General features: G+C 55.3%; 1 protein-coding gene across 2 annotated transcripts; it reads left to right on the top strand.

Moving 5' to 3' along the window:
* Positions 1-186: 186 nt before the first annotated feature.
* Positions 187-16,329, top strand: ANKRD13B (ankyrin repeat domain 13B; the record flags this gene model as incomplete). Of its 2 annotated transcripts, XM_079905152.1 has the most annotated exons (15): positions 187-616; positions 10,645-10,780; positions 10,915-11,039; positions 11,127-11,172; positions 11,766-11,909; positions 11,999-12,188; positions 12,265-12,331; positions 13,422-13,503; positions 14,231-14,295; positions 14,516-14,646; positions 14,740-14,897; positions 15,022-15,174; positions 15,292-15,455; positions 15,534-15,610; positions 16,092-16,329. In XM_079905152.1, exons 1-15 carry the CDS (start codon positions 503-505, stop codon positions 16,327-16,329), a joined length of 1,890 nt encoding a protein of 629 aa, XP_079761278.1. In that variant the 5' UTR covers positions 187-502. The 2 variants fall into 2 exon arrangements, with proteins under 2 accessions (XP_079761278.1, XP_079761277.1); XM_079905151.1 differs by lacking the exon at positions 16,092-16,329 and having other exon boundaries at positions 15,534-15,972.
* Between the last annotated feature and the right edge of the window lie 1,745 nt (positions 16,330-18,074).

Raw genomic sequence — 18,074 nt, 5'->3', positions numbered from 1 at the left:
AGCACTGCCCAGGGCACCCACGTCCCCCTCCTCTCTCCCCCGCATCCCCGCATCCCTAGCCGATCGCTCGGGCTGAGGGCCGGGCTATGCAGCTGCGGGCGCGCGTCCCTGCGGCGGCGGTGGCGGCGTCCCTGGGGCCCTCGCCCCGTGCGCCCCCGCGCCCGCTGCGGGCGCCTGCTCCCTCGGCCGAGCAGCGTCTTTGTACGCGGGGGTGTGGGAGGCGAGGCGCGAGTCCGCGCCGCGCCGCCGAGTGCCCGCGCCCTCTCCGGGCGGGTGGGGGCCTCTCCGCGCAGCCCGCCGCCTCGCGAGGACGCCCGCGGCCCGCGCCGCCCGCACCGTTCCGGGCGCGCCACCCCCGCCCGCCGGCGCCGCTAGCACATGCCCGAGCCGCAGCCCTGCGAGCAAGCAGCGCTGGCCCCCCGCCCCGCGGCTCCGGGCCCTGGCTCTGGCGCGGTCCCTCCTCCCGGGCCGGGCGCCGCGGCCCCGGCATGAGGAGCGGGCGATGATCCCCGCCAACGCCTCCGCCAGGAAGGGGCCCGAGGGCAAGTACCCGCTGCACTACCTCGTGTGGCACAACCGCCACCGCGAGCTGGAGAAAGAGGTCCGCGCCGGCCAGGTAAGAGCGCCGTCGGGGCGCCGCGAGGACCCCATGGCCGGGCACGCCCGCCCGGCTTGGGGAGGGGGCGCGGCGCGGGCTGTCCCGCCCCCCTGGCGAGTTTGCAGCGCTTCTTTGTTCGCAGCCGCCGCTTTTGTGCTGTTGACCCGGAGAGGGTGATGGGAGCGGCCCCCGCCCGCTTCCCTCCGGCCCGGACTGGCGGCCCACACGTGCTCCGGACCCTCCCAGATTGGGGTAGGGGACGCCGTGCCCCTCCTCCGCGGGGGCAGTGAGGGCTGCGGGGAGGGGCTGTCGGCTCCATCTGTGTTCCACGCGGTAGCAGAGTCCGCCCCACTCAGCTCGGCAGCAACACCTCCCGCGTGAGTGTGCGGAGGTGGGCAAGGCCTGCGTAGGGAGGGGGTCACGGGTCAAAGATCAAAGAGGCTGTGACACTCCCAGACATTCCAGCCCCACCCAGTGCCCTCTACCCTCACGATGAGCGCTTATCTGTTTGCTCAGACTGGGCAGAGCCCCTGGATCCCTCAGACCCGGCTCAGGAATGGGGAGTAAAGAGAGAGACCCTCTTGGCTTTAGCCCTGTAGGGCCTTGTCCAGGTGCTGAAAGGCGCTCTCCTGCCCTCTGGTGCTGGGGCCTGGCTTCTAGGCGCTGAGGCAGCGAGGGGCCCTTTGGACTCTGGCAGGATTCGAGGGTTTGCACACAGAGCAGGCTACCAGGTTCCTCTAGTCAGTGAGAATGGGTGGGTCAGCCAGCTTTGGCTGGGCGGTGGCCTCCAAGAAGATAAGGTAAGGGATGGGGTCTCCTGGCCGTTCTTTAGGACCAGGGCAGGCAGGCAGGCAGGCACAGGTCACAAGTAGTTCCCAACTCCGCCGTTGGCCTTCAGGCACAGGTAGGCACTGGTGGCATGGACGACTAACCCTCCAGGGTGGGGAGGCAGGAGCGAGGGCTGGGCCCAGCCTGCCCTGGTTTGTCTCCAGTTGAGGCCTGCAGACTTGGCCTAGATCTGAGATCCTGGGGCCCTGGGCTGGGAGTGGTTTGCTAAGGCGTTGTCCCTTTGGGAATATGCCTTTTGAGGGCCACTTCCTGAGTCACAGGAAGTTCAGTTTGAGGAGCTGTCTGCTTCCCAAGGGAAGAGTGAGGTGGAGAGCAGGACATCCCCAGATGGTGAGCAAAGTGAGGGTCAGAGTGTGTCTCTGAATTCCACCACTGAGCCCTCAAACCAGTGCAGCACCCAGCTCTGCATAGCAGTCCCAGGAAGTGTTGGGGTGACCTGAGCCTCCATCTCTGGTCGGGGTGTCCACTTCCATTCTACCTCTGCTTTCACAAGGATGCTCCAGGTTGCTCCTCAAACCACATCTCTGTTTATCCATCATAAAGGAAGTGGTTTGCAGCCACTGGTAACAGAAGCGAGGTCAGAGTGGTGGATCCTGCGGGACAGAGATGAACAAACCAGGCACAGCCCATGCCCTCCAGGAAACCCCGTTCTGGTGAAGCAAGTGTGAACAGGGAAGTACAGTGTGATGTGCAGGGTGCTAAAACAGTCCAGCCTCTTCTGGCTCATTCTCTGCTTTCCTCCCCTTGAGGGCAAGAGAAGACAAGCCTCTGATAGAGGTTACAGCTGGAGGGATTTAAGTATGATCTGAGAGGAACTTCCCAATGGGATGGTTGATGGTTGGTCTAAGAATTGTTAGGAAGAAGGCTAGTGGCTGAATGTCCGGATCACCTCAGTCACACTCCCTTGCCCAAGGGGTGGGTGGTCCTTTTCTTGCAGAGATTGGAGAGAGGCAGAATGCCTTAGAAGAAAAGGCTTTTTCACCCAGGCCTCTCTGATTGACAGTCCTCAGGTCAGCAGTCATCTTCCTGGGGTGAGGCTGCATGGGGAGCACTGGAACCCGCTGCAGGTAGGGGTGGTCTGGACCACTGAGTGTGTTCCTCTTTGCTCCCCTCAGGCTGCCACAGAAACCAGGGACCAGGTTCACCCCATCCCCACCCACTCATCCCCTCACCCTGGTGAGTTTTTGTCTTCCTGAAACGGATACTGCCTGCCCTGATCCAGGCCAGGGGGAATATAGGGCATTGGTTGAGATTAAACCCTTCTTCAACCATAAAGGAGTCAGGGGTGCCAAGAAGGGGAATGCCAGTCAGTCTGGGTGGGAGAGCCCCCTGGCTGTATTTCGACTCCAGGACTGACCCAGAGTGATGCTTGCATCCAGATGTGCACTGCTCAGTCCCCAGGGCCTCAGACTCCCAGGGAGAACTGAGGATGCCCACCCCAGCCATTTCCTGCAGTGATGGGTCTGGGGGCAGCCACTTAACATCATAATGAAACCCGGTAGACCCCAGGCATCTCATCTGGGGGTCCCTGATCTCTGGTCCTTCTGGCACCCACTGTCACAGAAAACAGCTGGGTTTTCCTCAAAAACACAGCAGCTGGGTTTCCCTGGTCTTCACTTGTCATAGCTGCCTCTTCTTCACTCCAAGAAAGCCCTGCAGAAGCCCTCCCGTGGGCAGGCTTGGCAATGCTGGCCAAGGAGGAGGGGGATGGCACGGCAGGCTTCTGAGCAGGTTCATGGGGCCTGGAAGCAGGGAGTGGCGGGGAGATGGGAGGTGCTCAGCGGGTGTTTTTTGGTGAAGGGAAGAGTCCATGATCACCCCTAGCCAATGCCCAGCAATACAATGGTTGCTGGGTGCCCTGCTTCCTGCAACACACCTGCTCTGCCAGGTTGGGAGGGGGCAGGGGGTTGTAGGGTAGTGGATGTGCCAGTTCCCCCTTGGCTGGCACGAGGCCTGAGGTCCAGACAGCTGGGCATGGCCTTGGTTTTGGAGTCACGCGTCCCTGGTGTTCCCTGGGGGTGGGAGGTGGAGGTTAGACTGAATAGCTCCCTGTGGGAGGGCCAAGGAGAGCAGGATTCTTCCCAGGCAACAGGCACTCTGGAGGGGGCTGGACTGTGGTCCTAGAGAAACATTTTCTTTCTTCTGGCGGCTGCCTCCACCATGGTCCTCCTTCCTGCTTTCCCTGGTTCATCCTTCTGACCTAGAGGCAGGTGAGATGGGATCGTGGGGCCCCCGGATACTCAGACAGAGGCTGCCTCACCCTAAGTACCTGTTGTGCCAGGAGCGCCTGTGATCCCTTCTCCTCGCAAAGTAGGCAGTCCTGGGCTGTCACCACAGCTGATGAGTCGGGAAGCTCAGGAGAGGGAGCCACAAACCCTAGAAACCAAATATCCATGTGTCTGGGATGAGGGGGAGGGGCTGTGTGGGGCAGGATGGAGGGCGTGGGCGGAGGGGCAGGTGGAGGGGGTGGGCAGAGGGGCGGGTGGAGGGGGCAGGGCGGAGGGCATGGGCGGAGGGGGAGTCAGCAGGTGCCACCCCCACTGGCCCGACTCCACTTGGGGAAGCATCTTGCCTCCCTCCCCCCGTTGAGTGAGCTCAGGCCTGCCTGGTGGGAGAGCAGAGGAGCAGAGGCCATACCAGACTCTGGCTGTCTTCCCTGGGGCTGGGGGATGGAGCGGGGCAAGGAAGGGAGCCGCAGGCTGAGCAGGCAAGGGGCCCCAGGCTCTGGGCCCCTCACCTTGCTTCTCCAGCACCTGTGTTTAGTCTGTACCTTTGGAATGTTCTTATAAGATTTCACCTACCAAAAGGACTCTGCTAATGCTAAACAACTTTGAAAAATACCCTGCTAGCCCATGTGGGTTCAAGGAGTGTGCATGTGCAAATGTGCTGGCAAATACGTGTGTTACATGAGTAGAGGCCCCTGGGCACACATGTGCTTGTACACTTAGGGGTGCACATGTACAGTGAGTGTGGAGGCAGGAGTAAGAGTGTGTGTCCTTATGGTACGAGTGTGTGTGTGCATGCAGGTGTGTGTGTGCAGGCAGGTGCCTGAGTGGAAGCAGGGAGACTCTGCTCAGGGAGCCCCAGCTCCTAAGCTCGAAAGACCCCTGCTTTGGGCTCCAGCTGAGGCCCGCTGGGGTGCAGAGTTTCCGCTCTCTTGGTGGGGAGGGCTGGCTATTGGGTTTCCTGGGAAACCTTTTCATTCCAGCAATTAAATAGCAGGCCTCTGCCGAGGAAGTTAATGAATTCTCCCGCCTGGGACCCCAGCAAGGTGCTTCTGCCACTGCAGGCCCGGCTTGGGACGGGAGGGGGAAACTCCTCTGGGGCTCGGCTGACAGTACGCAGGGCTGATGTCGGCCCCGGAAGACAGCGGTGTCTTGGGGACCCTGGGGAGTCGGGAGAGCTCCTGTGGAGTGTGGGTAGGGAGGGCACCCCTGCCTGGCAGGCAGTGCCAGCCTCTCTGTGGAGCCTGGAGCTGGGTCACCTGAGGGGGAAGGAGGCAGGCGGCATCTGGAGCCCTGGGACCGGGCCCTGCTGGCTCCCTGGGGCCTTGTTAGCGGCAGCAGCATCTGGGGCGGGGCCGGTGGGAGGCATGGGTGGCTGGGCTGCGGCCCCATGGGAAGGCCTCTTCCTGACACCCCCCATGACCCAGCCAGCTCAGGGTCTATGGATCCTGCATCACTCCCACCCCAGGACTCAGGACCCCACCCAGGTCGGACCCTGAGGGGCCCAGCTCAACCAGTAAGAGGCTCTCCTCCCCTCTGGGGAGCTCATGTAGAGCAGCAGCAGGGGGGGCCGCTCACAGGGGCCACGCACAGTTTTGGGGTTTTTTTGAGGCTCCCAGTATATTTAGAAATGAAGAAATGCCAACACAGGGTTATACAAATTATATAAACCTGAATTATTTTAAATGTCTTATTTTTGACGAAGGAGTTCCCACTCATGTTTAAAATATGTAACTGTTGCTAGAAGGTAGCAGTCCTCACTACTTTCCCACTCCTCCCAGAGGCAACCACTTTGAACTCTTTAGGCTGTTCTGGTATTTGCCTCCATGATTATAAGCAATATACCTCTACAAGTATTTACCGGTTAATCAATTTTACACTTTACTGCCTTGCCTTCCTTCCCCATGTCCCTTAAAAAGTCATCTATGCATTTGTTTAATAAGCATTTATCAAGCACCAGTTATGTGCCAGAGGCTGTCCAGAGACTGGGGATGTAGCCCTGAACAAGACAGACAGTCCCTCTGTGGGGCTCACAGTCTAGGAGAGGGAGACGATGAAAAAATAAATAAGCACTTCAATGTTGGGAAAGAACTAGAGCAGGATAAGGGACAATAGATAGATAGATAGCAACTGACATTTGAGATGGGTTGTCAGGACCAGCCTTTCTAAGGAGGTGACATGTGAGCGGTGGCCTGAATGAAGTGAGAGAAGCAGCTTTGTGGCTGCTAGTATCCAGGAGAAGATGGTTCCGGAGAAGGCTGATATGCAGGAGTGGAGCTTGGAGAGATGGGAGAGCATGTGAGTTCAAAGAGATGTCCAGGATTCTTTTCTCAACTGGATGGGAAGCCGTGGAGAGATTTTGAGCTAAGCGGCGTCAGGACCTGAGGAATATTTCACAGAATGACAGCACCTATGATGGGCCCTGTGAAGAACAGACCTGAGGAACCAAGAGAAGAGTGGGCGGAATGAGGTGACAGATGGGGTGGCCACGACCAGGAGGGTAGCCTGAAGGTGGTGAAAACTAAGATGACTTTGGATCTATTTTGAAGGTACAGCCTGTAAGGTCAAATTTTACTGATGGGTTAGATATGGAAGGTGAGAGAAAAAGAAGAGATAAAAACAGTCCTAATGTTTCTTACCTGGAAAGGGAGTGAACTGAGGTGCCGTTTACTGTGATGGGAGAACTGGGGCAGGTAAAGCTGTCCAGGTATGGCTGGCATAAAGAAAGCAAGGGAGGGCTTCCCTGGTGGCGCAGTGGTTGAGAATCTGCCTGCTAATGCAGGAGACACGGGTTCGAGCCCTGGTCTGGGAAGATCCCACATGCCGCGGAGCAACTGGGCCCGTGAGCCACAACTACTGAGCCTGTGTGTCTGGAGCCTGTGCTCCGCAAGAGAGGCCGCGACAGTGAGAGGCCCGCGCACCGCGATGAAGAGTGGCCCCCACTTGCCACAACTAGAGAAAGCCCTCGCACAGAAACGAAGACCCAACACAGCCAAAAATAAATAAATAAATAAATAAATTCATTCAAGTACCCTTAATTTAAAAAAAAAAGCAAGAGAAAGAAGTCACAGGTCAGAACGTCCCCTTTTGTTTCATGAATTCAATTTCCTTTCCATATTTTTCTCAGGGTGTAACTTACTGTCCCCCCCCCCCAAATTTTTTTTCTTCTGTTTCCTGCATTGACAGTTGTTTCCTCTGGGTTTTTAGCATCTATTTGCATGTTTTGGTATCTTTCAGGTTGGCAGCTTTCCTCAAGTGTCCAGTCACCCTCGGCTCTTGGGGCATATTTAAGGATGGGGGGTGTGCAGCTTATTAACGGATGGGTGCTGCTCTAAGATGACTGGCCTGCTTATTGGTAGGATCCCCAGATTTCTGTACCCAGAGGTCTGTGGTGCCTCTGGTTCCTGCAAGAAAGAATTCTCCAGTCTCCTGCTAGGGGTAGGATAGGGGCAGTGTTATGTGCAGTCTGGCTGCCCGTGGTTCAGGACTTGAGGCAGGGAAGGGACTGGGCTTTCACTGTTCACCAGTTTTCAGTCCCGTGACCTCATCCTCAGACCAATGTCCGAGTTCAGTACATCTGAAGCTCAATTTCTATAAAGAATACACCCCTGGCATCCTGTGGAGAGGAAGGGGGGACATCTCCCAGCTTTACAAGATTGGGGAGGGGGTTCTGAATTTTAACCAGACCCCCCTGTATTCAGTCCTGAGCCTTTCTCCTACCCCTGCTGTTCCCACTGCCTGCATGTTCTGCACCTGTCAAGGGTGCTAAGGGGGGAATCTAGCTTGCTAATCACTGGGGTTTCCCTCTGTGAATGCTTGGGTTCTAGTACCTTCTGTTCCCTTAAGTCAACTGTGATGCCCCAGCCACTTTCTTGTGGGTTTTAAATATTTTATTGGCATTCTTATACTTACTCACACATTTACTTTTCTTTATTTTTTTAATGTGGTTGTGCCGGGTCTTAGTTGCAGCAGGCAGGCTCCTTAGTTGCAGCATGTGAACTCCTAGTTGCAGCATGCATGTGGGATCTAGCTCCCTGACCAGGGATCGAAGCTGGGCCCCCCGCATTGGGAGTGCAGAGTCTTAACCACTGCACCACAAGGGAAGTCCATCACACATTTACCTTTTGAGGCAATCTTCATTACTTTGTATAGATCTAAGTTTCCATCTGGTATCATTTTCCTTCCACTTGAATAACTTCATTTAACATTTCTTTCATGTCTTCTGGTGATAAATTCTCTTAGCTCTTGTTTGTCCATAAAAGTCTTTATTCCCCCATTTCATTTTTGAAGTATATTTTTCACAGGATATAGCATTCTAGGTTGACAGTTGTTTCGCCAGCACTTCAAAGATTTCATTCTGTTGTCTTCTAGCTTGCATGGTTACTGGTGAAAAGTATGTAGTATTTCCTATATTTGTCCTTATATACATAGCGTGTCTCAATTCTCAAAATCCTTTCCACAACATTGTAAATCAACTATACTCCAATAAAAAAATTTTTTAAATACTTTTAAGATTTTCTTTTTATCATTAGTTTTCAGCATTTGATTATGATGGGCCTTGGCGTAGGTTTTTTGGTGTTTTTCTTCCTTGGGATTCATCGAGTTCCTTGGTTCTGTGGATTTATCATTGTATTAGTTTCTGCAACAAATTACCACAGACTGGGTGGGTTAAAACAACAAAAATGTATTCTCTCATCATGTTAGAAGCCCAGCTTCAAGGTATCAGCTCCACTCCTTCCAAAGTCTCTAGGGGAGAATCCTTCCTTGTCTCTTCAAGCTTCTGGCGGCTCCAAGCATTCCTTGGCTTGTGGTTGCGTAACTTCAGTCTCTGCCTGCATCTTCACATGGAACTTCTGTGTGTGTGTGTTTTATAAACTGGATTTAGGGCCTACCTGGATAATTCAGGCTGATCTCATTTTAAGATCCTTAACTTAATTATATCTGCAAAGACCCTTTTTCCAATTAAGGCCACATTCACAGGTTCTAGCAGTTAGGATGCAGACATATGTTTTGTGGGAGCACCACCATTCAACTTACTACAGTAGTTTTTTTAAAATCAAATTTGGAAATTTTTTGGCTATTTCTTTAAATTTGTCTTATTCCTCCACTTCCTTATCCTATCCTGTGGACTCCAATTATACATATGTTAGAATGCCTTATAGTGTCTCACAGATTGCTGAGGCTGTTTGAATGTTTTTCGATACTTTGTTTCTCCTCTGTTCTTCAGTTTGTACAGTTCTGTTGCTGTATCTTTAAATTCACTGATTTTCTTTTTATTCCGTAGTGTCTAGTCTACTGTTAATGCTATCCAGTGAAAATTTCATTTCAGATATTGTACTTTTTATCTCCCATTGCTTTCCCTGTGAATGTTGTGTTTTTCTTTAAACTTTTGAGCATATTGAGCCATTCATCTTTGTTTCTATTAAATGATTTTTCTCCTGATTATGGGTTTTATATTATCCTACTTCTGTGCTTGTCTAGTCATTTTTAACTGGATGTTGGACATTGTAAATGCTGTGATGTTAAGCATCGGGATATTGTTGTCTTCCATTAGAGACTGTTAGACTTTGTTCTGGCAGCCTAACTTACTTTCAAATCAGTTTGATCCTTTGGAGCTTATTTTTAATCTTTACTAGATTAGGTCTGGGTGAGCCTTTTCTCTTGGGATAGGATTCCTGCTCCTAAGGTATAACCCTTCTTGGGTCTCTTGAATACCCTGGGTAATCAACAAGGACTCTCTACTCTAGCAGGTTGGAGCTTGAATGTCTCCCTACCATGGGTGAGCTCTGAGAATTTATCAGCCTGTTGTTCCTTTTCTGCCTGGTTTTGTTGAGTTTCACTCCACACATGTGAAGTTTAGTATTCAGCAAAGACTCAAAGGGACCATATGCAGATTTCTGGAGCTTTTTTTTTTTTTTTTTTTTACATAGCTCACTTCTTCCTGGAACTCTGCCCTGCACCTTCTAGCTACCTCAGCCTCCCTGAACTCCTATCTCTCTCCTTAACTCCTCAGCAAGACTACCATGCTCTGCTGGGGATTCCCCTACCTGAACTGCTGTCTGGAATATTCCTCCAAGTAGAAACTTAGGCAATCATAGAGCCCACCTTGTTTGCTTCTCTTACTTCAGGGATCACAGTCCTGGACTAATTGTTGCCTAATGTCTGAAAACAATTATTTCATATATTTTGAAGCAATAGCTTTCTCTGTTTGGTGGGAGGGTAATTTCAGTTATCTCACCATATTGGAGTAGAAGCCTTTTCCTGGCATTTTAATCAAGTTTTGGGGAGGAGAAAAGGAGTTACATACATGTAGTCAGTTCACGTATTTAAGCAGAAGTCGTAGTTTCCTGAAATGTATCTAAATATTTAACAAACATGTGCTTTTATCATGCAACAAAAATCTCATGTAATATAATCATGTTATTCACAAAACAATAATAGTATTTATAAAAAATGTTAATACATAGTGTCCCATAGGCATAGGACATGGGTTTGAAGTTGTACCATGAACATATTCTTTCATTCTTATCAATGTATTACTGCAACTGTTTGCTAAACCTCTCAGGGATAATGTCAATGATCTAAGTTGATGGCCCTTCCTGAAGGTGTGGTCTTGGACCCCTAGGATAGGTCCTGTCTCAGGTGCCCTCCCTGGCCAAGGGTCTTTCTAGACCACACTTTGGCCCCAGGCTTACTCTTCACAGGCAGCCCGCTGGGCCTTGGAAGAGTGAACCCAGTCAGGGCACCTAGGTGGACAGGAAAGGAAGTCCTTCCCTTTCTCAGAGTTACTTCCTGCCCTCTCCTGCAAGCCCCTTTCCCCTCACCTGACCCCAGCTCATTGTGTCTGTTTTTTCCATTGCCTTCTGAGATGGGCAAGACAGGACAGCTAGGTGGTTGCTGCCTGCCTAGCGGCTGTTAGGCTTAGATGGGCTACCTCAGAAGTGACCAGGGCAACCTCTTCACCTCTTCCAGGTGGACATCGAGCAGCTGGATCCCCGTGGGCGGACTCCCCTGCACTTGGCCACCACCCTGGGGCACCTCGAGTGTGCCCGCGTGCTCCTGGCACACGGCGCAGATGTGGGCAGGGAGAATCGCAGCGGCTGGACAGGTGGGCACCCCTACTCACCCCTACCCCACAGCCTGGGTCTCCCGGCATCATATCCTCACCTCTGATTGGCTGAAGGGAGCCCAAGGCAGGGTCCTGCCCTGTGACATCGCCTCTTGCCCACACCCCGCCCCCAGTGCTTCAGGAAGCTGTGAGTACCCGGGACCTGGAGCTGGTGCAGCTGGTGCTGCGGTACCGGGACTACCAGCGGGTGGTGAAGCGGCTGGCAGGCATCCCTGTGCTCCTGGAGAAGCTGCGCAAGGTGAGGTCCAGCTTCTCAGCCTCCCCACCACGGTCTTTGAACACTATCTCTACCGCAGGCTTAGCCACTCTCCTCTTCATCCTCCAGGCCCAGGACTTCTACGTGGAGATGAAATGGGAGTTCACTAGCTGGGGTAAGAGGGGCTGACGGGGGCCTCTCCCACCTCAGGGCTTCTGCACTTGCTGCTTCCCTGTCTTGAGCACTCTTCCCATCGCTCTCCCTTGGCTCCTTCTCACCTCTTAGCTCTCAGCTCATTGCTACCTCTTCCTGAGGCCTTTCCACGATGCCTCTATTGATTCCATTATTTCCTTCACTTTGTAATGACTGGCTCATTTGTTTGTTACCTGTCACCCCTTACTAGAAGGTGAGCTCCAAGAGGGCAGGGGTCCTGTCTCGTTCAATGTTGTATCCCCAGTGCCTGGCACATAGCAGGTGTTTAATAAATATTTGTTGGAAGACTAGATGAAAGGTTGAGTGAGTGAATTAAATGGTGGATACTAGGGACTTGGTGGTGGCTGAGTCATGCCTGTCCCCAGCCTCAGGTGGTTCATTTCTGAGTGCCTGTGGTCTACATTTGTAGGGGGGAACTGGGGCAGGGGCTGCTTTCCCACCGGTTCCCTTACCCTTTTCCAGCCACACTCCTGACCCTGACCCCCATGCTCTGAGGTGGCCGAGGGTGGTGGGCCAGACAAACTGAAGCCACCTCTGACCTTCTCTTCAACCTAGTGCCCCTGGTGTCCAAGATCTGCCCCAGTGACACCTACAAAGTGTGGAAGAGTGGGCAGAACCTTCGGGTAGACACCACACTTCTGGGCTTTGACCACATGACGTGGCAGCGAGGGAACCGCAGCTTTGTCTTCAGGGGCCAAGGTCAGGCAGGCGGGAAATGGGGCAGGGTGGGGAGGCTGGGCACAGCCCCCTGAGACCCCTGACCCCCTGTGCTATTCTGCGGCTGGCAGACACGAGCGCCGTGGTCATGGAGATTGACCACGACCGCCGGGTGGTGTACACAGAGACCCTGGCTCTGGCTGGGCAGGACCGTGAGCTACTGCTGGCTGCTGCCCAGCCCACCGAGGAGCAGGTGCTGAGCCGGCTCACCGCACCCGTCGTCACCACGCAGCTCGACACCAAGAACATCTCCTTTGAGAGGTGAGTGGGCATGGCCTCGGAAGCCTGGAGCCAGCCCGGTGGATGCCCCCTCACCGAGACCACGCTGCTTCCCTAGGAACAAGACCGGCATCCTGGGCTGGCGCAGCGAGAAGACCGAGATGGTGAATGGGTATGAAGCCAAGGTGAGGTCATAGCTCCCGGGTGCCAGCCCCACCACACTCTTGCCTATAGCGAGCTGGGCAGGGGTTTCCTGACCGTGCTTTCTCGGCCGTGGAGGTGCAGAGGCAATGCAGCGTGGAGGCAAGGTCATGAGACTAAGAGGCAACTGATGAGAATGGCCGGCATTTATTGAGCACCAAATATTATGTTCATGCTCAAGGCTCTGTTCTGACATTTTAAATGTATGTACTTGTATGTATGTATGTGTGTCTATGTACACATGCACACACGTCTATGTATATATGTGTGTATGTCTCTCTCTCTCACACACACACACACACACACACACTCATTTAATCCTCACGACAACCCTTTCGGGTAGATGCTATTATTATTCCCATTTTACAGAGGTTTATCGAGCCCTTTCCACCATTTCCCATTTAATCTTCACAACTCTATGAAGTAGGGTACTGGCGCATTTTATGATGAAGCAGGGGCTTGGAGTGACTAAGTGGCCAGTACAAGGTTGCCCAGAGCTAAACTTCAGACCCAGCTGGCTGACTCCAAAGCCAGGCCTTTACCCCTAAGAAGACTGTTGTGGGGGACGCCCAGCAGTCACTCTGGGACCCCCATATCACCCATGTGGGGCCATGTGGTGAAGGGTCTAACCAATGCAAGTTTCTGTGTCATTGTTGTTTCCTCCTGGAAGCCTTCCCTGCTTCACAGGCTGGGCTGTGGCCTCTGGTTTTTGGTCCCACAGTCCTGTGCTCTCCCCATTAGAGCATGTATCACACTGTGTTATTACTGTCCATTGTCTTCTTGATTGTGAGCCTCAAGAGGGCAAGGATCATGTCTGGCCATGCTTGTTCACCACTGTATCCCTGACGGCTGCCTCAGTGCCTGGCTTATAAAGGCTCCTCACAAAATGTTTGTTGAATGAATAAGAGAACTGAATGAATAACTTCATATAATTACTTGCCCAAAGGCCTGGAGATTGGAACTGACAGCACCCCCCTCCCCTGACCGTTCTTTGTAGGAAGTGTTCATAACGCCCTTAGGGGCAGGGTAGGGGTACCAAAGCTGTCTGTGAGTCCTTTCCTCATCTGTCCCCAGGTATATGGGGCATCCAATGTGGAGCTCATCACCCGGACACGGACAGAGCATCTTTCAGAACAGCACAAGGGCAAGGTCAAAGGTAATGAGGAAGAGGTGGATGGGGGAGTGGGGGGGAGGAACCAGCCCCACTCAAGCACCTCCATCGGTATTTCCTCTGACATCCTAGCAAGAGCCAGGATAGCTTATTCAGGCAAATAGGTTTCAATTCAAGTGCCAAATCCTAGTGATCGGTAGTTGTTGCCTAGAGTGCTGTTAAGATTCTAAGGCAACATTTGGGCTCAACGGGAAGGAATGCTACAATCGATTACTAATATCTGCATTGGATTTGGGGCAGGGGGGAATGTCATGTACACTGTTTGTTGGCCATTCTAGTCTAGTGGGACATACCCTAGGCAGAAGGACAGGGGCCCTGCCACTGATTCTCTGTGCCCACTGATACTACAACTGACTCTCTGGGCACCAGTTAGTCTGTCTAAAGTGGATAGACATAATTCCCACCTCACAAGAGAACAAAATGAAGTTAACGTGGATGCACCTGAAGGAAAACAGATACACATGCATACCCCAAAATACTTTTGGAAGTTTCTCCTGAGCCCCAGGCCTACTTTTATTCCAGCTGTGCTTATGGTGGTCCTGCCCCTGCCCCTGCCCCTTGGAGTCCTCAATCACCTTCAGGTGAAGGTGCCTGGGTGTGTGGTGTGGGCGAGCAATCCTCCCTCCCTCCAGGGACCAGCCTCCTCCCTGGGTCTTGGGTGCTGTCACTTCTGAGGACTGCAGTGTCCTCTGAAATGCCATATTTCTTGCAGGCTGTAAGACACCTCTGCAGTCCTTCCTGGGAATTGCTGAGCAGCATGGGGGCCCCCAAAATGGGGTGAGTGTGTTCAAGGGGTACCCCTCTGTGGAAGGGTTTGGTTGGGGATCAGGAGGAAGTCTGGGAGGCACCCTGTGGGGACTTTCTTTCTTTCCACAATGCCCAAGGCCCTGTCAGCTCCACAGTGGCGGGGGGACAGATCCGGGGCTTGTAATACCAAGTGGCTGGCCTGGCCTCGGGGACTGAGAAGGGCTCATAAGCCCCTCCCTGTGTGGTACAGACCCTGATCACTCAGACTCTGAGCCAAGCCAACCCCACTGCCATCACCGCAGAAGAGTACTTCAATCCCAACTTTGAGCTTGGCAACCGTGACATGGGCCGACCCATGGAACTGACCACCAAGACACAGAAGTGAGGCCCCGTGGTGGTGCTGGGGAAGGGTGGGCAGGGCTGGGAGGCCATGGCTTCTACAATGTCCCTCACCCCTTGGGATCTGGGGTGCAGGTTCAAGGCCAAGCTGTGGCTGTGTGAGGAGCATCCCCTGTCCCTGTGTGAGCAGGTGGCCCCCATCATTGACCTCATGGCCGTCAGCAATGCACTTTTTGCCAAGCTCCGGGATTTCATTACCCTGCGCCTGCCTCCAGGATTCCCTGTCAAGATTGGTGAGGCTCCACCCCCATTTCCCTTGAGCAGCTATTGGGAGGATGGGGCTTAGAGGAGGTAAAGAGTGGGTACCTAAGGTGTGAGGGAGTGGGTGGTGGTGCCTGATGGTTTCTGCATCCTCAGAAATCCCGATTTTCCACATCCTCAACGCCCGTATCACCTTCGGGAACCTCAATGGCTGCGATGAGCCGGTGCCGTTGGTGCGAGGCAGCCCCAGCAGCGAGACCCCTTCCCCGGGCAGTGACTCCTCCAGTGTCAGCAGCTCCAGCTCCACGAGTGAGACCCTGTCCCGCCCTGAGCCCGCCCTCACTTCCCCTCCCCACCGAGCACTTCCCCGGGAGTGGCCGGGAGGGGAGGTCTGGTCCACTCTGACCCACAGCCCGGCGCCCCCAGCCTCGTGCCGCGGCTGCGAGATCTCCCCTGCGTTGTTCGAGGCCCCACGCGGCTACAGTGTGCTGGGCGGCCAGCGAGAGGCCGCCACCCGCGACGACGATGACGACCTGCTGCAGTTCGCCATCCAGCAGAGCCTGCTTGAGGCGGGCAGTGAGTATGACCAGGTGCGTCCCCGCGGCCGCACGGGGCCACCGGACTGCGGTGCCGCCGCAGCTAACTGGCTTACCCCTGCCTCCGCCCAGGTCACCATCTGGGAGGCGCTAACCAACAGCAAACCGGGCACTCACCCCATGTCCTACGAGGGTCGCCGACAGGACAGGTCAGTGCCCGCCCGTCCGGAGAGGGTTTGGAGACGCCTATTCCCCCACTCCCATACACATGCACAGAGAACACCAGGGCCCTGTCACGGTGCGTATGGACACTGCCGCATGAGCACCCCTCTTGGCCCAGAGGAACCGTGGTACCGCCATCAGGGACCCTCCTGGTTTCAAGATGGCGTCTACCACCACCACCCGTTCCTGACTCAGGGGTGGGTGAGCAGTACTCCAAACGCGGCCTTAGAGCCTTCACAGACCCTCGCCAGACAGAATGTCGGGGCTGGGGTTCTAGAAGACTGGGAGGATGGGCTTTGTAGGAGCTGGCGTCAGCTCCTACCGGGTGGGAGGGAGCCAGGGAGGTGACGCGGGACTCATCGCTTCCACTGGAGAGTGTTGAGGCCTGCGCTGTCCCGAGGCCTCCACACCGTCTCCCGCCCCGCATACGGGCGCCCGGAGCCCTCGACGTATCTTACCTGCCTCCAGGAGCGCTCCGCCCACGCCGCAGCGCCAGTCCACAACCCCTGCGGGCCTGGCGTCGGTCCCCAGCCCTCGGCCGAGCCCGCGCCCAGGCCAAGGCGGCCACGTGTTCCGGAGCTACGATGAGCAGCTGCGGCTGGCAATGGAGCTGTCTGCGCAGGAGCAGGAGGAGCGGCGGCGGCGCGCGCGCCAGGAGGAGGAGGAGCTGGAGCGCATCCTGCGGCTTTCTTTGACTGAGCAGTAGCGCCCACTGCCGGGCCCCTTGGCCACGCCCCGCGGGACCCGCCCCGGAGCGAGAGTCGCCCCTCCTGCGCGCTCTCCGAGCTGAGTCCGGAGACCCGAACCGCCGCCTCGGGGGCGTAGCGGCGCACCCGGCACCAGATGGGGAGGGGTTCGGCCCGGCCGTGGGGTACCTTCCTGGAGGCAGCTGGCACGGCTCCCCTGCTTTGCTGTATCCTGACCCCACCCCACTCCCCTGGGCTCGGACCGGTCCAAGGGCGGAGACAGGCCGTTTGAGGGGGAGACGGTCCTTAGAGGAGCACTGTCTCCATCCCTTGCTCCTTCTGGCCGGTCCTCCTTTCTGCTCACTGACCCCACTCCAGGACACTGCCCGTGAAGCCTTTGCATCTCCGCTCTTCACCCCTGGGGGGCAGCTGAGCTCCCCACGTGCTGTGTGGCTGCTTCGTCCTAGACACAAACCAGCACGTCAAGGGCCCAGCTCCTCCCCCACCCCGGCATTTCAGCGTCAAGTGCACTTAGCGGGGTGCCCGGCTCCCCCAGCCCCCACACCCCTCCCGGGTCTCAGGGTGGTCCCAGCTTCTCTTTGGGTGACCAGAGGTTGGAGTCCCCATCCCCAAGGCACGTTTTTGTGATCAGGGAGGGTGCCCAAGGTGGCCCCAGGTCTGGGCAAGGCCTGGCTCCCTCGTGGTGTCTTGGCGAATGGGGAGGCATAGTGGGCGTGGGGCAAACACCAGACTGGACACAGGGGTCGCCCAGGGCCCTGGCACCACCATCCATCCCTTCCCACCAGCTGCTGCTAGCCCTCTGTGGTTGTGCATCCTACTTTCCCTCCACCCAGGGGCTGACTCCGAAACCCTTCATCCAATGGTGCTAACCCCCGGCTCTCCCCTGCCCCACCCCACCACCCAGAGAAGCACAGACCCCGCCAGGGGCAGGGGCCCACTGCACACCCTTGTCTGGGTTCTCTCGGACTGGCCTTCCTGGCTCAGCCAGTGAGGCTTGGAAGGGACACGAAAGCGATGGAAGAAAACAACAAAGGGAAGCTGTTCCTCTCACCCTCTTCCCTGATGCCAGGGGCACCAGACTGATTCTGAGGCACAAATAAAAGAGGCTTCAAACCCGAGGCTTTTCCTACCTGCCTTTACTGGGGAAGAACGCCCATCTGCGGGTTGAGGGTTCCTTCTGAACCTAAGTGTGGGGAGGGCTCTGAAGTAAGAGGATGTCTGGTGGGTCCTGAGCCGAGTGTTGCATTTGTCAGGGCCCCCAGGAGTCTGGTGGTGGCATTTACAGGGGCTGGGGGTCTAGCATCCCCACCCATGCAGGAGGCACAGACTGAGCACTTGGTAAAATGTTTCATTCAGTACGTCTTGTTTTCCTCCTAGAGTCAAGGCCGCAACAGAGGGCTGGGGTGTGTGTGTGTGTGTGTGTGTGTGTGTGTGCGTCTGGGAGGGGGGAGGTGTGAACCTGCTTCCTCATGCCAGTTCTCTGGTTGGTTCTCCTGGGGGAGTGCCGCGAGGAAGCCGTCCTCTCCCCTGCAGATGGAGAGAAGGAAGAGAGCCCTCTGCCGTAGACTGCTGGGTGTAGCCCGTGGGTCCGGCTGTACAGCCAACTTTTGTGTATGTCCGTAGCACTCGGGTGACGCCCGTTGAGTTTACCACTCAGGGTGGTGGAGTCAAGTGAGCTGATTACAGGGAGAAGCGTTGTAATTTTCCCCAGTCTGGGGAGACCCGTGAAATCGCTACCCCTTTG

Source organism: Stenella coeruleoalba (assembly GCF_951394435.1).
Source record: "Stenella coeruleoalba genome assembly, chromosome: 19".
Classification (NCBI taxonomy): domain Eukaryota; kingdom Metazoa; phylum Chordata; class Mammalia; order Artiodactyla; family Delphinidae; genus Stenella; species Stenella coeruleoalba.
This window is presented reverse-complemented; position numbering and strand designations above follow the sequence as displayed.